The 17,341-nt window shown below is 53.5% G+C and overlaps 2 protein-coding genes across 7 annotated transcripts in view; both read left to right on the forward strand.

Moving 5' to 3' along the window:
* Positions 1-5,073: 5,073 nt before the first annotated feature.
* On the forward strand, positions 5,074-9,259 carry AQP10 (aquaporin 10). Of its 2 annotated transcripts, XM_017513397.2 has the most exons (6): positions 5,076-5,272; positions 5,624-5,750; positions 6,948-7,085; positions 7,207-7,325; positions 7,554-7,771; positions 8,244-9,259. In XM_017513397.2, exons 1-6 carry the CDS (start codon positions 5,168-5,170, stop codon positions 8,440-8,442), a joined length of 906 nt encoding a protein of 301 aa, XP_017368886.1. In that variant the 5' UTR covers positions 5,076-5,167; the 3' UTR covers positions 8,443-9,259. The 2 variants fall into 2 exon arrangements, with proteins under 2 accessions (XP_037588955.1, XP_017368886.1); XM_037733027.1 differs by lacking the exon at positions 6,948-7,085 and having other exon boundaries at positions 5,074-5,272.
* A 197-nt stretch (positions 9,260-9,456) lies between these two features.
* ATP8B2 (ATPase phospholipid transporting 8B2) overlaps positions 9,457-17,341 on the forward strand; it is a 29,510-nt gene continuing 21,625 nt past the window's right edge. For 2 of the 5 annotated variants that reach the window (XM_017513396.2, XM_037733029.1), the window contains exons 1-9: positions 9,457-9,634; positions 12,058-12,125; positions 14,346-14,404; positions 14,764-14,877; positions 15,001-15,099; positions 15,376-15,437; positions 15,538-15,610; positions 15,863-15,933; positions 16,503-16,582. In XM_017513396.2, the coding sequence (XP_017368885.1) occupies positions 12,095-12,125; positions 14,346-14,404; positions 14,764-14,877; positions 15,001-15,099; positions 15,376-15,437; positions 15,538-15,610; positions 15,863-15,933; positions 16,503-16,582 (589 nt within the window). In that variant the 5' untranslated portion in view covers positions 9,457-9,634; positions 12,058-12,094. Of the gene's footprint in view, positions 9,635-12,057; positions 12,126-12,777; positions 13,050-14,345; positions 14,405-14,763; positions 14,878-15,000; positions 15,100-15,375; positions 15,438-15,537; positions 15,611-15,862; positions 15,934-16,502; positions 16,583-17,341 lie in introns of those variants that run through there. The other 3 variants (XR_005197534.1, XR_005197535.1, XM_017513395.2) reach the window with 2 other exon arrangements.

Raw genomic sequence — 17,341 nt, forward strand, 5'->3', positions numbered from 1 at the left:
AAAAAAAAAAAAAAGAAAAAGAAATATTGCTCCAGAGTCCTAAGAAGATTGGAATTGCACTTCTTTTTTTCTTACTGGTCGGAGGCATGAGATGCAATATCTGACCTTGACTTTGAATAGATATCCCAGCATGTCTCAGACCACTGGACCTCTACAAATTTTACCAATGTAGCAATTTCCTGAATCTTTGTGGGGTTTTATTTCCCACTCTCTGAATACTTGTATCTTTCCAAGGCCTCCAATATACTTCTTGCTCTTCTGGTATGATTGGCGTAATGTCATATATTTAGTTGACTGGGCCACTTGCTTTGAAGCTTACTTTGGAACAAATATGTTCTTCAGTTTATTCATATAGACAAGACACCTTCAGAGTATATTATGACAGAGGGCCAGAGAGCTAACATAATCCTGGGTCCGGGCATGGTGGCTCATGTTTGTAATCCCAGCACTTTGGAAGGCCAAGGCAGGCGGATAACCTGAGGTTAGGAGTTCAAGACCAGCCTGACAAACATGGTGAAACCTTGTCTCTACTAAAAATACAAAATTAGCTGGGTGTGGTGGCGTACACCTGTAATCCTAGCAACTTGGGAGGCTGAAGCAGGAGAATTGCTTGAACCTGGGAGGCAGAGGTTGCAGTGAGCCGTGATCGTGCCATTGCACTCCCAGCCTGGGCAACAAGAGTGAGGGCAGAACACTTGAGGTCAGGAGTTTGGGACCAGCCTGGCCAATATGGCTAAACCCTATCTCTACTAAAAATACAAAAATTAGCCATGCATGGTGGCATGCACTGGTTATCTCACCTACTTGGGAGGCTGAGGTAGGAGAATTGCTTGAACCCAGGAAGCAGAATATGCAGTGAGCCGAGATTGTTCCACTGCACTCCAGGCTGGGTGACAGAGCGAGACTCTGTCACAAAACAAAACAAAACAAAACAAAACACATAAAAAACCCCACCCATACTCTTGGGACAAGCCCATCAGTAAATTTCCCATGTGGATGCAAATGATCCTGCTTCTGACTCTCCTTTCTGATCCATTTGGGATGGAAAATAACATTTGCCAACCAAATTAATGGCTACACATCAACACCCAGAGGCTATATTAAACTGTTTTACAAAGTTACCACGTGGGACACAGCAACGACAATTGGGGTTGCTGTTTGGTTAAGTTTATGGTACACTGCTGCCATCTGCCATGATCCAACCAATTTTTACAGGAGCTGAGGCAGGAGAATCGCTTGAACCCAGGAGGCAAAGGTCGCAGTGAGCTGAGATTGCCCCACTGCACTCCAGCCCGGGGAACAGAGCACGACTCCCAAAAAGAAAACAGAAAAGATTAGACATTATGGTTTGGGAGTCATGCAGCTGGAGCCTCCAAGATTCTGACCCTCTCTAAACTGCTCCTAAAATCAGTGCTTGAGAGATTTTGCAGACCCTGCACTTGGTGGATCAGCTGGCATCACCCGCATCGATTAACTGGTTCATCTGATCTTGTGGCCCCCACCCAGGAACTGACTCAGCACAAGAACATAGCTTCAACTCCCTGTGATTTCATCTCTGACTTGATCAATCAGCACTCTTGGCTCACTGACTTTCCCTGACTCACTAAGATGCCCTTAAAAACTCTGATCCCCAGGTGGGGGCGGTGGCTCACGCCTGTAATCCCAGCACTCTGGGAGGCTGAGGTGGGTGAATCACCTGAGGCCAGGAGATTGAGACCAGCTTGGTCCAACATGGTGAAACCCTGTCTCTGCTAAAAATACAAGAATTAGACGGGCATGGTGGTGAGTGTCTATAATCTCAATTACTTGGGATGCTGAGGCAGCAGAATCGCTTGAACCCGGGAGTTGGAGGTTAGAGTGAGTCGAGATCGAACCACTGCAATCCAGCTTGGGTGACAGAGCAAGATTCCATCTCAAAAAACAAAACAAAACAAACAAACAAACAAACTCTGATTCCCTAATGTTAGGGAATAATAAAACTCCGGTCTCCTGCACAGCCAGCTCTGTGTGAATTACTCTTTCTCTATTGCAATTCCCCTGCCTTGATAAATCATCTCTGTCTAGGCAGTGGGCAAGGTGAACCCACTGGGTGGTTACACCAGGATGTTGAATTCTATGTCACAGTCGAGTGCTCCCATATGGATAACTTCTTACATATGTAACATTATGTTCCACCTCTCTCGATCCAACATTCTCATATCCAGTTCCATGTGTCTCCACCCAATCTGCAGGTATATATTAGCCAGATCCTGAAGTTCCTTTACCACGTATTTCCTCCCTTCTCTTAGTAGGCCAGAACATTCTCTTTGGGTCTTTGCTGGAATTCAGTCCTCGTTACTTGTTTTATTGCCAGGAGGGGAAGTGGCAATAGATCCTGGAAAGGATGGGTATCATCCTGTAAAGCACCTGCTTCCTTTGAAGACTTTGTACAACCATTTTGCTAGTGAAGAGTGAGCCAGCTGGGCATGGTGGCACACACCTGTAGTCTCAGCTACCCTGGAGGCTGAGGCACAAGAATTGCGTGAACCCAGGAGACGGAGGTTGCAGTGAGCCAAGACTGAGCCACTGCACACCAGCCTGGGCAACAGAGTGAGACCCTGGTATGGTTTGGCTGTGTCCCCATCCAAATCTCATCTTGAATTCCCACGTGTTGTGGGAGGGACCTGGTAGGAGGTAATTAAATCATGGGGCAGGTCTTTCCCATGCTATTCTTGTGAGAGTGAATAAGTCTCACGAGATCTGATGGTTTGGTTTTTTGGTTTCTTCTTGTTGCCCAGGCTGGAGTGCAATGGCACCAACTGGACTCACTAGAACCTCTGCCTCCTGGGTTCAAGAGATTCTCCTGCCTCAGCCTCCCAAGTAGCTGGGACTACAGGTGCCTGCTATTTTTTTTTCTTTTCTTTTTTGTTTTGAGATGAAGTCTCTCTCTGTCGCCCAGGCTGGAGTGCAGTGGCCTGATCTTGGCTCACTGCACCCTCTGCCTCCCAAATTCAAGTCATTCTCCTGTCTCAGCCTCCTGAGTAGCTGGGATTATAGGTGTACACCATCACGCCTGGCTAATTTTTGTATGTTTAGTAGAGATGGGGTTTTACCATGTTGGTCAGGCTGGTCTCAAATTCCTGACCTTGTGACCCGCCTACCTCGGCCTCACAAAGTGCTGGGATTACAGGCGTGAGCCTCTGTGCCTGGCTGACAGTTTTAATAATTGCATTACGAAAGCATGCTAGAGACTATCCAGCCTCTACCTACCACCACGCCACAGTCCTTACTGCCAGCCAGGAGAATGATCTATCATACGCATCCCATTTTAGAGAATGTTCACTAGGACCACTCTTGGCACCAAGCATCTCCCTGAAAAAGACTAAAATGAAGACATACATAAACAGGGTTTATTGGTGAGTGCTGTCACTCTGGGGAAATACACATGCAAGGAAGACAGGAAAGCAAGATTGTCAGAGGCCTGTGAACCAGAGGAACTCCATCTTGAATAGGAGTTGGGTAAAATGAGACCTACTGGGCTGCATTCCCAGACAGTTAAGGCATTCAAAGTCACAGGAGGAGTTAGGAGGTTGGCACAAGATACAGGTCATAAAGACGTTGCTGATAAAGCAGATTGCAGTAAAAAAGCCCACGAAAACTGAGATGGCCATGAGAGTAACCTCTGGTCGTCCTCAACTAAACTCCCACCAACGCCATGTCAGTTTACAAATGCCATGGAAATGACAGGAAGTTACCGTATATGGTCTAAAAAGGGGATGTATGAATAATCCGCAGCTTGTTTAGCATAGCATCAAGAAACAACCAAAAAATGGGCAACCAGCAGCCCTCAGGGCAGCTCTGTCTGTGGAGTAGTCATTTTTTTACTCCTTTACATCCTTTTTTTTTTTGAGATGGGGTTTCACCATTATGACCAGGCTGGTCTTGAACTCCTGACCTCAGGTGATCCACCCACCTCGGCCTCCCAAAGTGCTAGGATTACAGGCGTGAGCCACCATGCCCAGCCACTCCTTTACATTCTTAATAAACTTGCTTTCACTTTAAATTTAAATTTAGAAGTAGATTCTTTGAATGCATTTAATTGGAGGCGTGAGATATGAAGTAGGGTGCGCTTACTTCATGCAGAGCAAGGGTGGCACGCACCCAGAGGCCAGGTGGAGCTCAGCGTGAGTGTGAAGGCTTCATGTCAAGCCATGTTGGGGGACACAAAGACAGAGCATTCTCTAACCAATGTGAGACTGCATTCGGGAAGTACAAGCACTCACTGTGTGGGTTTTATTCTCACAGTCTACGGTCTTTAGCCTCGTCTCTCCAGATGCCTATTGAGTTCTTCAAGCATCCAAATGGTTTGGGGAAGGGCTTCAGGTTCTAAATGAGAGGCTTTGTGGACTACCAGATGGAAAGTCAGAAGATCTGGATTGGAATTCACTCAGCCATGAAATAATTGTGCGCTCTTGGGCCGGGCGAAGTGGCTCACACTTGTAATCCCAGCACTTTGGGAGGCTGAGGTGGGTGAATCACTAGAGGTCAGGAGTTCGAGACCAGCCAGGCCAACATGGTGAAACCTCATCTTTACTAAAAAATATAAAAATTAGCTGGGTGTGGTGGCACACACCTGTAGTCCCGTCTACTTGGGAGGCTGAGGCAGGAGAATCGCTTGAACTTGGGAGACGGAGGTTGCAGTGAGCTGAGATGGTACCACTGTACTCCACAGCCTGGGTGACAGAACAAGACTCTCTCTCAAAAAAGAGAAAAAAGTGTGTGATCTTGGGGACTTCTAAGGCCCAGTAGCCTCATCTGTAGAACGGAAGCAATAGGGCTACTTTGCGGAGCTGACTTCAGGACCAAGAGATCGAATGTATATGAAGCAGGGTACTTCCTTCAATCTGTCAGGGTGAGGGATGCTAGTCCCGTGATGAATGGGGATAAAGGATAGACGAGGCAGAGGTTGCGCAAATGCCGGGCTCTGTGCTCAGAGCCTGCTCCCAGACATTCTTCTGTTATCTGTTTCCTAGCCTACACACGTGCATAGACAGTAGCTGCTGTTCAGCAACTGAGCTAATGGTTTTAAAGTCTCCTCGTTATCTTGGCTGGGGGCAGGCAGTAGCCGTGCAGCGGCAGTGTGCCTATGCAGACAGAGGGAGAGTGAGCAGCACAGGGTGTTTCCACCATGGTCTTCACTCAGGCCCGGGCCGAAGTCAGGGGCCACCTCCAGATACGCAGCCTCCTGGCCCGGCAGTGCCTGGCAGAGTTTCTGGGTGTGTTTGTGCTCATGGTAGGTCGGGTAACTGGGGGAGGGAAGAAGGGAGGTGGGCAAAAGTTCCGGGCTCCTTCTGGTGTCATCTCTTTCTCTTGGTGTCCCCCTCCTGCCAACTCCCAATCGCTTTTGTTTTCATCCTCTCGTCTCTCCTAACCTCCTTCCTCTTCTACGTCATCTTTCTTCCCACATTCTTTCCGTTTCTTCTTCCTCCACTGTCCCCTTTCTTTTCCCTCCCCTTCTGCTTTTCTCCCTTCTGTGCTTGTCGTCCGTGCCGCTTCGTCTCCTCGGCTGCTCCCCCGGCCTTCCCCACCTTCTCCCTGCTGGTCTCCGGGGCTCCCTGTTCCTCATCTCCCCTCTTCTCCCCAGCTCCTCACCCAAGGAGCTGTGGCCCAGGCTGTCACCAGTGGAGAAGACAAAGGCAACTTCTTCACCATGTTTCTGGCTGGCTCTCTGGCTGTCACGATAGCCATCTACGTGGGTGGTAATGTCTCAGGTGAGGAGGGAGGGGTCTGGTCATCGGAGCCGGTGGGACGTGCATGTGAGCATGTCTGTCTGGTGACGGTGGAAAGGCAAATCCTTCTGTGACTCATGGACATTATCTCCTTGAGCTTGACCAGTGCCCCAGACTGAGATGAGCCTTTGGCCCCATCAGCCCAACCCCTTTCTGTATCTCTCCATCCCTCTTCCTCACACGAATGCTTGGCTCACCTAGGTGGAAATCTATGGCAGGCACAGAGGGCTGTCATTTTGTGTTCCCCGCCGAAGTCCCCTGGGGGCTCATCTCTGCTCAGGACCTCTCCTGCTTGTCCACAGATACACAGTGCCTCGGTGTGCCTGGCTGGAGCCTTGAGACATAGTGTGCTGCTGGGGATAAAGCAGGCAGACCTAGGTTCCAACCTTGGACTCACAGTGTCTTCTTTTTTTTTTTTTTTTGAGATGGAGTTTCGCTCTTGTTACCCAGGCTGGAGTGCAATGGCGTGATCTCGGCTCACCGCAACCTCCGTCTCCTGGGTTCAGGCAATTCTCCTGCCTCAGCCTCCTGAGTAGCTGGGATTACAGGCACAGGCCACCATGCCCAGCTAATTTTTTTTGTATTTTTAGTAGAGACAGGGTTTCACCATGTTGACCAGGATGGTCTCGATCTCTTGACCTTGTGATCCACCCGCCTCAGCCTCCCAGAGTGCTGGGATTACAGGCTTGGGCCACCGCGCCCGGTGTCTTTTTTTTTTTTTTGAGATGGAGTTTCACTCTGTTGCCCAGGCTGAAGTGTAGTGGTGTGATGGCTGTTCACTGCAAACTCTCCCTCCTGGGTTTAAGCAATTCTCCTCCCTCAGCTTCCCAAATAGTTGGGATTACAAGTGCCTGCCACCACACCTGGCTAATTTTTGTGTATTTAGTGGAGATGGGTTTTAACCAGTTGGCTGGGCTGGTCTCAAACTCCTGATCTCAAGTGATCCACCTGCCTCGGCCTCCCAAAGTGCTGTGATTACAGGCGTGAGCAACTGTGCCCAGCCCACAGTGTGACTTTGATAAATTGCTTAATATCCTGGAGCCTCAACTTCCTAAGCTGTGCGATGGAAATTATACCACCTCCCTTAAGGGCTGTAGGAAGAAGCAGCAGTGCTGTCTGGTGACAATGCTTGGCAGTGACACTTAATAGATTCTGTATTTCTTTCCTTGATCCTTGAAGGGGCCCACCTGAATCCAGCCTTCTCCCTGGCCATGTGCCTCCTTGGACGCCACCCCTGGGTCAAGCTCCCTATTTACATCTTGGTGCAGCTGCTGTCTGCTTTCTGTGCTTCGGGAGCCACCTATGTTCTCTACTACGGTGACAGAGGGAACAGAGGGAGCCGTGCCTTGGGAGCACCTGTGGGTGGGCACGGGTGCCTCAGAATGGTTTTGGATGAACAAGCAAAGAGGGACATCCTGGGTGTTCCCCTCGTCCACAGACGCCCTGCAGAACTATACAGGTGGGAACCTGACAGTGACTGGTCCCAAGGAGACAGCCTCTATTTTTGCCACCTACCCTGCCCCCTATCTGTCCCTGAACAATGGCTTCCTGGATCAGGTAGGTGTGAGGGGGAGGTCTGCGGACCCAACTTTCGCCCTGTTCCTCGGGACCCCAGCCCATTGTTCAGTCTCTGGGTAGACTGTAGGTTGGGTCTATCTCGGCACCCCCTACCATCCCCAACTGCCTGTGCTGCACAAAGCTAGACGACATGGAGCATTTGGATTAGAGAGGGAAGATGGAGCACCTGGAAGCTGACGGGTCCCCTCTGCCTCTGTTGACTCCAAGGTTCTGGGCACCGGGATGCTGATCGTGGGGCTCTTGGCCATCCTGGACAGACGGAACAAGGGAGTCCCTGCGGGTCTGGAGCCTGTGGTGGTGGGGATGCTGGTCTTGGCCATCGGGTTATCCATGGGTGCCAACTGCGGGGTTCCACTCAACCCAGCCCGGGACCTGGGCCCGCGTCTCTTCACCTACGTGGCTGGCTGGGGTCCTGAAGTCTTCAGGTGGGAGAGACCTTCTTCTGGTGCTGGCCTCCACTCGTCTTCCTCTGCTAAAGGCTCTGTCCCTGGGTCCCGAAAGTCTGTCTTTAAATAGCTCTCTTGGCCTCTTAGGACAATGTTCTTTCTGCAAGTCACATGCTCCCTCTTTCTCCCTTGCTTCCCTCTCACTTTTCACTGACACAGTAAGATTTAGAGGTTGTGTTCTTAAGCATGCCATATTACCTCTGTGCACATTAGAGACTTCATCAGCAAAATTAATATATTCAGATCACTCCCTAAGGCGAGAGGCTGGACAGAGCTCTCCTGGGGTTCCCTCTTCTAAATACTATGCTTTGGTGACAAAGCAATCCCCTTCCTGGTGTCCACCACTCCAGGAACAACTTTAGGGCACTCTCTTGCTACTGCCCCTGGTCCTTGGAGAGGGGGAGGCTAAGGGAGTCACTCCTGATACCTTCCTATTGTCCTTCTTTTGCAGTGCTGGTAATGGCTGGTGGTGGGTGCCTGTGGTGGCCCCTATGGTGGGGGCCACGCTTGGCACAGCCACTTACCAGCTGTTGGTGGCTCTGCACCATCCTGAGGACCCAGAGCCAGTTCAGCATCTGGTGTCCGACCAACGTAAAGCCTCAGAGTTGGAAACTCCTGCCTCAGCTCAGACGCTGGAGTGTAAGCTATGATTAGGCCAATCCTCACTTCAGTCGTGGACCCTGGAGCCAGCCATCACTGACCCCGCCTGGGAGCAACAGTTATTCTTCCTCCTTGTTCATGTGCCAGAACATGGCACCCCTTCCTCCTAAGAAGGATCCTGGACAGGGAGAAGCGGAGGAGGATAAGGTACCGGGACTCAGCCTTCTCATCCCCCTCCTCTCGCAAAGCGGTTTTCTGACCCTCTGGGCCTCTTGGAACGTAATTACTCGAGGTAGCCGCTAGAGGGTGCGCACCCGGACGCTGGACGGGGACGGCTGTGGGCATCTGCAGGGTGGAGGGGGCCACCATCCAGGGTAGGGCACAACCCTGGGGACTGCCCTCCACAGCCTGTCCCGACTGCCGACTCCCAGCTTTCATCGCCTCGGCGCCTCCCGCCTTCACCCTCTCGGGAAGCCTCTCGCAGCGGGTAGTTAGGGGTGGGGAGGCCGCCTCCACCTAGGGGGCGTGGTGGGGGCGGAGGGAGGGAGGGAGGCGGGGCACAGAGACCGAGAGCAAGGCGGGGAAACTGAGGCACGGTTCCTCAACATCTCGGTGCGGCGTCGTTCATTAAAGGAGAGTGAGATACAGTGAGATGAAGCAGGGCGAGGAGAAAGGGTGAAGGAACAGAGGGCGGACGGCTCCGAGGAGCGAGAGTCGGGGGCTGAGGGCAACCTGGCGCCGGGGAGAATTCTGGTTGTTCACCACTTCTACAGCTCTGCCGCCGCTCCCTGCAGAGGATGCTCGTTTTGCAGAGAAGGCAGAGTTCCTCTACTCCTTTTTTCCAAATTAAAAAAACCCTCTGAACGATCTAGCCTCCCGAATTGTTTTTTCTTTTAAGAGGCAGATGGACGTGCGTGTGGGGGGATCCCAGCCTGGCCACGCCGAGCCTCGGAAGGGCTAAGACCCTCCCCCTGCCCCGCACAAAGATGGCTGCTCCCTCCTCCCAGATCCCTCTCCCCTCCCCAAAACCCCTCCCGGCCCCCGGCCCCGCCGCCAGCTCCGTCACTTCCGCCCCGCCGTGGCCGAAACTGACACAAAGTAGCGGGCAGAGGCCCCGGGGGAGCGGGGCCGCAGCTGGGGGGGCGGGAGCCCGCGGGGAGCCAAGCCGAGCGCCCCCCGCCCCAGCCCCCGGCATGGGCAGGACGGGGCCGCCGGGGCGGGCGCCGAGCGCTGAGCGCTGAGGTGAGGCGAGGCGAGGCGAGGCGAGGCGGGGACGCCCGGGAGCGCGGGGCCAGGAGGGCAGAGGGATGCGGCGGCGGCCGCGGGGCTGGAGGGGCCCGGGAGCGGGTGTGGATGGGGGAGCACCGGGGACGGGGGGTAGGGAGCTGCTGCCAGACCGGGGGCGGGTGGCGGCCGACTGGAGAGCAGGGGCTGTCGGGTGCCCGGGGACCGGGCAGAGCGGGGGACTGTGTGCTGGGTGGGAGGATGGGGTGCCGAAGGGGCGCGTGGAGAGCAGGAGAGCGGCGCGAGTGCCCAGGAGAATCTCGTGCAGCCTCCGCCGAGGGAGACCCGCCCAGAGAGTTGTGGGGCGAGAGGAGTAGCCGGGACCCGAGGGTTCGGTGCCTGGAGAAGGGAGTTTGGGCTGGTAGGCTTTGTCTTTCTGAGGTGGAAGTCTGTCTCTGCCCGCGGAAAACCGAGTGTGTCAGGAGGGGCGGGAGCTCTGGGAGATGATATAGCTGTGCCCTGAGTTCTGTCCTCGGTGAGGGAAGGTGGCCCGAGCTCGTGTTGGTGGCCAGTGACCTGGGGGTCTTCCATTTCCTCCTGTTTCCCTGACCTGCCAGCCTCCTCTGAAAGAAGTGGCCAGCCTTTTGGGGCTCTTGCTTGGAAGGAAGCAGAGACCGGACCTATAGGAGGAGCTGTTTTCCTCCATGGAGCCTTGCCTCCTTGCCGGGGCTGGCTATTTTTATCCCAAATGTGGCCGAGAGGGGGCTGGGGCAGGGTGACGGGGCAGGGCAACGTGGCTGAGGAGCCTGACCTGTTCAGAAAACCCAGGCTGTGTGAGACTGAGAAGGAAAAGTGAGAGTGATCCCTGTTCCCAGGTCTCTCCTCCCTTTCCCTTGGAATCATGGCTCCCCCCAACCCCCCCAGAGGGGATGAGGTCTGGGGCCAAGCCTCCTCCCAGTCTCCCCAGGGTCTCAGAGGTAAAACAACTTTCCTGGTCGGTATCCAGACTCCTGGCTCCTGAGGGTGTGTGCAGCTCCTACTTTAACTCTTTCATGGGACTCAAACTCAGATCTTCAGGCTGATAGTGTGTCTTGATCCCTTCCTCCCCAACGGCGGGGCTGCCTGTAGAACTTGTGATGCCCACCCTTGCATCCTTTAACCTCTCCCTGTGCGCCCCACCCTCCTGTGACTCATACTCAGACTGGGTGGAGACCCTGGCAGGGGGCCCTGAAGGAGGGCTTGGCATCTCTAAAATGTGGATGAGGTTTTTCTTCCTGAGCCAGGCACCCTTGCCTGCCATAGTTGGAGAGGGTCAGGGATGAAAAGGACTTCTGGCTTTCAGGATTGTCTGACCTGGCATTAAGGATGGGATCTGAGCTGGTGAAGGGAGAACTGGTGTGGGTGACTGGGTCATGGAAGAGTCTGTAATTATAGAGGTTGGCCAGACACGCAATTAGTATCTCTTGGGGCTGACAGGCCGGTGGGGTGTGACTGGTAGGCTGGAGGCAGGGGGAGCCAAAGAGGATGAGGAGTTGAAATGCCTTCCACCCAGAGAAAGAAAGAGGAGGTGACTGACTGGCGGTTTCCTTTGGGCCAGGCTGGGGAATAAGGATGAGGCTCTGTGACCCTGCCTTGTAAGGCCAGGCCTTGAAACTTTTTGGGCGAAAGAAAGGACATGGGAAGGTGGAGCAGGCACAGGCCTGTCTCACTGGCACTCCCTGACCCTGCCCAGTGCCATGCTGACTGGACTAGGCTTGCGGTGGGAGAGAAGGAGGGGTGAACTCCCCACTAGGGTTGGGAAGATCCCTCTGCCAGCCCAGAAAGGTGGCTGACCCAGGCTGAGAGGAAGCTGTTTGGGGACTGTCTGTGCAGAAAGTGACGGCCATGCCTCAAATGTGAGCTCCCCCTGGAGGAGGTGATAATGGAAGCCCCAGTAATGGGGGGTGGGATGACGGAGAACTTGTAAGCCTTTCGAGAAGGGTGGAGCCTGCCCACCCTGTTTCCTGATGCCCTGCCAGGTGTTTCCTGGCTTATGCTCCCTCCACCCCACCCTTTGGGGAAACTGCTTTCTAGTAAGCACAAGCACTACTCGTTGCCATCAGAACACCTGGGAGCCTCCGTTGTCCCTGGGATGGATACCTTGAGAGCTGTGCCCCTTTTTTCAATATCTGGCCTCTTCTTTCCCTAGAGGCCTTGGCTTCTGTAAAATCTCAGCCCCCCCCCCATGTCACCCAAGGCAGGGGGATGATGGGAGGTGGTGGGGAAATCCCCTGTTTCCCAGGGACCCATCAGGGCAGTAAGAGGAGAGACTGGGAGGAGGAGGCGGGGGGGGGGGGGGCAAGGTCAGAGCTGGAGAAGAGGGTCTTCAAAAGGGATCTCATGAGGGGAGGGAAGAGTTACCATCAGCTTCCTGACCTCATTCATCTGTCACCTTCTTGCAGGGTCTCCCATGGGATTGCTGGGATCTTGCTGGGTGAGATGGCACTGTGTGCAAAAAAGCGCCCCCCAGGTAAGACAGGCAAGGAGGGGAGATCCCGGGAACCATCAAGAGTGGGTGTTATGGCTCAGGGAGCAAAGGGAGCTTTAGGGACAAGTGGTATGGGTCTGAGGGAGGGTAGCTTACAGCCCCTATCCAGCTTGGAGGGAGCCTAGGAAACCGAATTCTTCCGCTTGATTCCAAGGCTCGGTTATCTGCCAGGACGGCGCTGAGCACCAGCTCCCTCCCACCTTCCTGCCCCGAACATCTGCAGTCTTGGGGCACCTGCAGCTCCTACTCTCTAGTCTAGGGAGCTGTGTTCTCATCTCTGCTCGGTCCTTTCACCCCCTCCATGCCCCCCTCATTTTTCCATCCACCCATCTTCCTGGCTTTCCCGCGGGCGGGGGTGTGTGTGCGTGAAAGCGGTTGCCCCCGACAACGCTGGCAGTCCGCATTGGCCCGGCCGCGCATTGGCCCGGCCCCGCGTTGGCCAGGCCCGGGGGTGGGAGGGAAGGCGGGGCTCGCGCGAGCTTTCGCCTACGCGGCGCGCTGGCAGGCTGCGGCCCCTGCAGTTGGGGAGCGGGCGGGGGCGGAGCCCTGTGCGTGCTCGGCGCGTCCGGGGCCACTCAGCGCACGCTGGCGTCCGCTGGGGGGAATGGGGGGCGGCGACTGCGCTGCTGAGCTCGCGGCGTCCCCGAGCGCCCGCGGCTGGGAGGATGGCCTGGGCTGCGAGTGGGGCGCGCGCCCGATGGCCGGGGCTCCCCTCTGAGCGGCCGCGGCTCCTGCACCTCCCCGGGGAGCCGCCCCTTCGATGCCGCTAAGCCCAAGGACATATAGACGGTCTGCCGTCCCCCACTCAAACCGGGATCATGACAGTCCCCAAGGAGATGCCCGAGAAGTGGGCTCGGGCCCGGCCACCTCCCTCTTGGAGCCGAAAGAAGCCCTCTTGGGGGACAGGTAACGGGAGGCAGCGCCTGGCTTCCAATTATTCCCCCCTCCAATCCGCACATTCACTTGTCCCCGGCCTCCCCCAACCTTCTCTGATCCTCTTTCCAGACCCAGAGATTCCTGGCTCCGAAGGGTACAGTTCCTACCATCTTCCTTTGCATGGTCTTTGGTGATTGCGCAGGGGACTCAGCCCAAGGGAACCCCTCTAGGGAAGTTTTTGGGAGTGAAGTGGCTTGGTAGGCAGGGGGCACTGTGGCCTGGGGTTTTGTTACTGCAGTGTGCTCTGCAGGGGGCCTGGGGTGTGTGGAACAGATTCTGGAATGCTGTCTTTGGCTCCTGGACAGGTTTAAGGCATTAGGTTTACTGCCTAACCAAGTTACCCCCTTTTGCAGCATGAGGTCATGGTGACCCCCGGGGAGATGGGCTGGGGAATCCATGATGGGACAGCTCCTTGTTCTGGGACATGAATTTGGTGCCTGCAGTCCCAGACCTGCAGAGGCTTGAGATAGGTTTAGCTAGATAAGTGTCACTAACTGAGTGACAGATGAGCCCTTTAAGGGAAATGCGTGCAGATGGCACAAGGAAGGTCCAGTTAGAGAGCAACTGTTTCAATTACTTTTCATTCCTCCCTTCTCCATCTCCGTCTCAGTCTGCATGATCCATATCCCTGACCACCCCCCACCTTTTCTACTTGAAGATGAGCTTTGAAATAAGGTGATGTCATTGTGGGCCAGTCAGAAGCAGCTGCTGGTGACATGTGACAAGCAGAGGCTCCTGTAGGGGGGACTGCACGTGGGGCTGGGATGCTGCCGCAGCGCAGCTCCAGGGCACAGTGACCCTCCTTCTTGCCATCTACCCTACCCTCGAAATAGGGAGAGAGCAGTACAGCGGCTAGGTCTGCAGTGGTCCCCGGGGGAAGGCAGCTTTGTGTTTTCAGCGCTACTCCTTGGTTATGACGATGTATGCATTACTAAGAGCAGCAAAAGGGGCTGGGGAATCCCAAGACTGTCAATGGCTAAGATTCCCCTGGAGTGGGGGTGGGGGAGACAAACTGGGTGCTCCCAGTTGTAGACCTTGAAGGTTGGTGGTGAGGAGAAGAGAACACGCCTTGTCCTGTGAGTGTAACCTGGAGAGCCATGGGTCAGGCCGCTGGTGCAAGGTGGACTGGAGGGAAGAATTTGATGACCCCTCAGTTGTGGAGCTAACTCCTTAACGATATTCTGTGGAAAAAACCAGCGAACCCTCACAAAGTGTTGGTCCAGACCTCAGTTTGCTCCTCCTGACTGCAGCATCATTTTGTTGCAGAAGAAGAAAGGAGGGCTCGGGCTAATGACCGAGAATACAATGAGAAATTCCAGTATGCGGTAAGTGACTCCAGACCACCTGTTCCTTCTCTCTGATTGGAGAGGGGAAAGGGGCAAGGACAGCCTACGCTGGGACTGAGGGCTGCCGGGGAAGAGTGCTTGGGAGAGGGGAAGGCACCCACTTTAGCCACTCTCCATCTGCTACTGTGCTGAATTTTTCATGCCTTCACCTGTCAGTGAAGCAGAATGCATTGACCTCTTGAGACTCCCTTCTCTCCTCCTCTTTCCCCCTCCCACACCTGTTACTGCTGGCTTTTGGGGCAGAGATCTGGGGAAGTATAAAGATGGTGAGGCAGCTTCAGTCTGGTTCTGGGTGGGGGCTGGAGGCTGCTCATTTATCTTCTCTCCTACTGCCATAGAGTAACTGCATCAAGACCTCCAAGTACAATATTCTCACCTTCCTGCCTGTCAACCTCTTTGAGCAGTTCCAGGAAGTTGCCAATACTTACTTCCTGTTCCTCCTCATTCTGCAGGTAGGTGACCCATACATAGTAGATCTTTTGCAGCTCCCCAAACTGAATAAAGTCAAGAAAGAGGAAGGGGAAGGAAGGCATCAGATGGGGTTTCGGAGGCATGCTTCTCTTTCTTCCTTTCAGTTGATCCCACAGATTTCTTCCCTGTCCTGGTTCACCACCATTGTGCCTTTGGTTCTTGTCCTCACCATCACAGCTGTTAAAGATGCCACTGATGACTATGTGAGTTGTTTTAATTCTGCTATTTTGTCCCAGTCACCCACCATTACTCCCACACCCACCCCCAACTCACAGCCACCTTCATCCAGCACAGTTTTTTTGGTTTCCTTGACATCCGGCTAGATCCATGGTGTCTTTTTGCTATGGGGGCGGAGGGAGAACTGGTTTGTGATGGGGTGTGTATGAGGCGTTACTCTACGCGCTCTGAGTTCTCCTGATCAGCGAATTCCTTCCAGGCAGGGAATGGTGTCTTACCTTTTACAGTTTTCTTCTTTTCAGTTCCGCCACAAGAGTGATAATCAGGTGAATAACCGCCAGTCTCAGGTGCTGATCAATGGAATGTGAGTGCCTGCTGGAGACGAGGGCTCTGGGGAGGAAGAGGGTCCCCTGGGAGCCGCTGTAGCTCCTGACAGCCTCTTCACTGTCTTCTCGTTGCCTCAGCCTCCAGCAGGAGCAGTGGATGAATGTCTGTGTTGGTGATATTATCAAGCTAGAAAATAACCAGTTTGTCGCGGTAAGGGACAGGGTACCCCTCTAGGCCTATAGCATTCTTCCTCTTCTGTGTCAGAAAGGGATGAAGCCTTCCTGATTTACTGTTGCCTCTTAAACACCCACCCGCTCACGGCAGGAAACTTTCTCACGTCAGGGGCCACTGATGCACCTGGAACTAAGCAAACCAAGAATGCTTAGTGGAAGGAGCCATCATCACAGCCCACTGGGGGTGGAGGTTTGCATATTTGGACTTCTCATTAGGTTTTCTCTCTAGGCGGATCTCCTCCTCCTTTCCAGCAGTGAGCCCCATGGGCTGTGTTACATAGAGACAGCAGAACTGGATGGGTAAGTGGCATGCTCAGTGTCAGCCCTCTCCTTCTGTCTCTTTGGAGGTAAAAAGATTGTCTTTGAACGAGGTTCAGTCTGGGCTCTGTCTGAATTTGGCAAAATTAGGGGTAAGAAAGGCTTTGGATGTATGAAGTATTATTCAGCCAGTATTTGCTGGGCTAAGCAGCTATGCCCCATGCTTACGTGCCCCGGGTAGAATTTAGAGGATGGGGAAGGCTGGGCATGGTGGCTCACTCCTGTAAATCCCAGCACTTTGGGAGGCCAGTGTGGGAGGATTGCTTGAGCCCAGGAGCTTGAGACCAGCCTGGGCAAGATGGTGAGACCTCGTCTCTATTAAAAAAAAAAAAATTTAAAAAAGTTAAAAAATTAGTTGGGCATGATAGTTTTAATGCCTGTAATCCCAGCTACCTGGGAGGCTGAGGTGGAAGGATCATTTGAGCCCAGGAGTTGGAGGCTTCAGTATGATTGTGCCACTGCACTCCAGCTTGGGCAACAGAGCGATCTATTAAAAAAAAACATTTAGAGGGTGAGGAAGGAGTGGGGACTCAGGGATACTGTCCTTCCAGCGAGACCAACATGAAAGTACGTCAGGCGATTCCAGTCACTTCAGAATTGGGAGACATCAGTAAGCTTGCCAAGTTTGATGGTGAGTAATCTTTGGAGGAGTAGCCTGAAGGCAGAGGAGGGGGGCTGGGTTTTGTTTGGGGGGAGCTAAATGATACCTTTTCCTTTGGGCTTTTTGTTGTTATGATTATCCAACTCCCAGGACTGTTTTGGGGGAGGGGAGTGTTGATAATGTCGTGTGGCTACCTCTTGGTTGTGAGTTGATGATGATTATTTCAAGGGAACTTTGTGGCTGATAGCGCCCCATGTGCTATGCATGCTGAGAGAAATTCAGCTTATTCTTTTTGCTTATTAGCTTGGAATAATAATATATGCTTCTTATAAGACAAACCATACAGAGTATGTAAGAAAAAGTTAATAGAGGCCAGTACTATGGCTTGCACCTGTAATCCCAGCAATTTGGGAGGCTGAGGTGGGTAGATCGCTTGAGGCCAGGAGTTCGAGACCAGACTGGCCAACATGGTGAAACCTGTTTCTATTAAAAATACAAAAATTGCCGGGCGTGGTGGCTCACGCCTGTAATCCTAGAACTTTGGGAGGCCGAGGCGGGTGGATCACGAGGTCAAGAGATCGAGACATCCTGGTCAACATGGTGAAACCCCATCTCTACTAAAAATACAAAACATTAGCTGGGCATGGTGGTGCGTGCCTGTAATCCCAGCTACTCAGGAGGCTGAGGCAGGAAAATTGCCTGAACCCAGGAGGCGGAGGTTGCGGTGAGCCGAGATCGCGCCATTGCACTCCAGCCTGGGTAACAAGAGCGAAACTCCGTCTCAAAAAA

This window comes from Cebus imitator, unplaced genomic scaffold, assembly GCF_001604975.1.
Source record: "Cebus imitator isolate Cc_AM_T3 unplaced genomic scaffold, Cebus_imitator-1.0 Scaffold491, whole genome shotgun sequence".
NCBI classification, from domain to species: Eukaryota; Metazoa; Chordata; class Mammalia; order Primates; family Cebidae; genus Cebus; species Cebus imitator.

Coding starts and splice junctions, on each gene's coding strand:
- AQP10 (XM_017513397.2), top strand. CDS start 5,168: ATGGTCTTCACTCAGGCCCGGGCCGAAGTCAGGGGCCACCTCCAGATA. Junction 5,273..5,623: donor TGGGTGTGTTTGTGCTCATG/GTAGGTCGGGTA, acceptor TCTTCTCCCCAG/CTCCTCACCCAAGGAGCTGT. Junction 7,326..7,553: donor ACAATGGCTTCCTGGATCAG/GTAGGTGTGAGG, acceptor GTTGACTCCAAG/GTTCTGGGCACCGGGATGCT.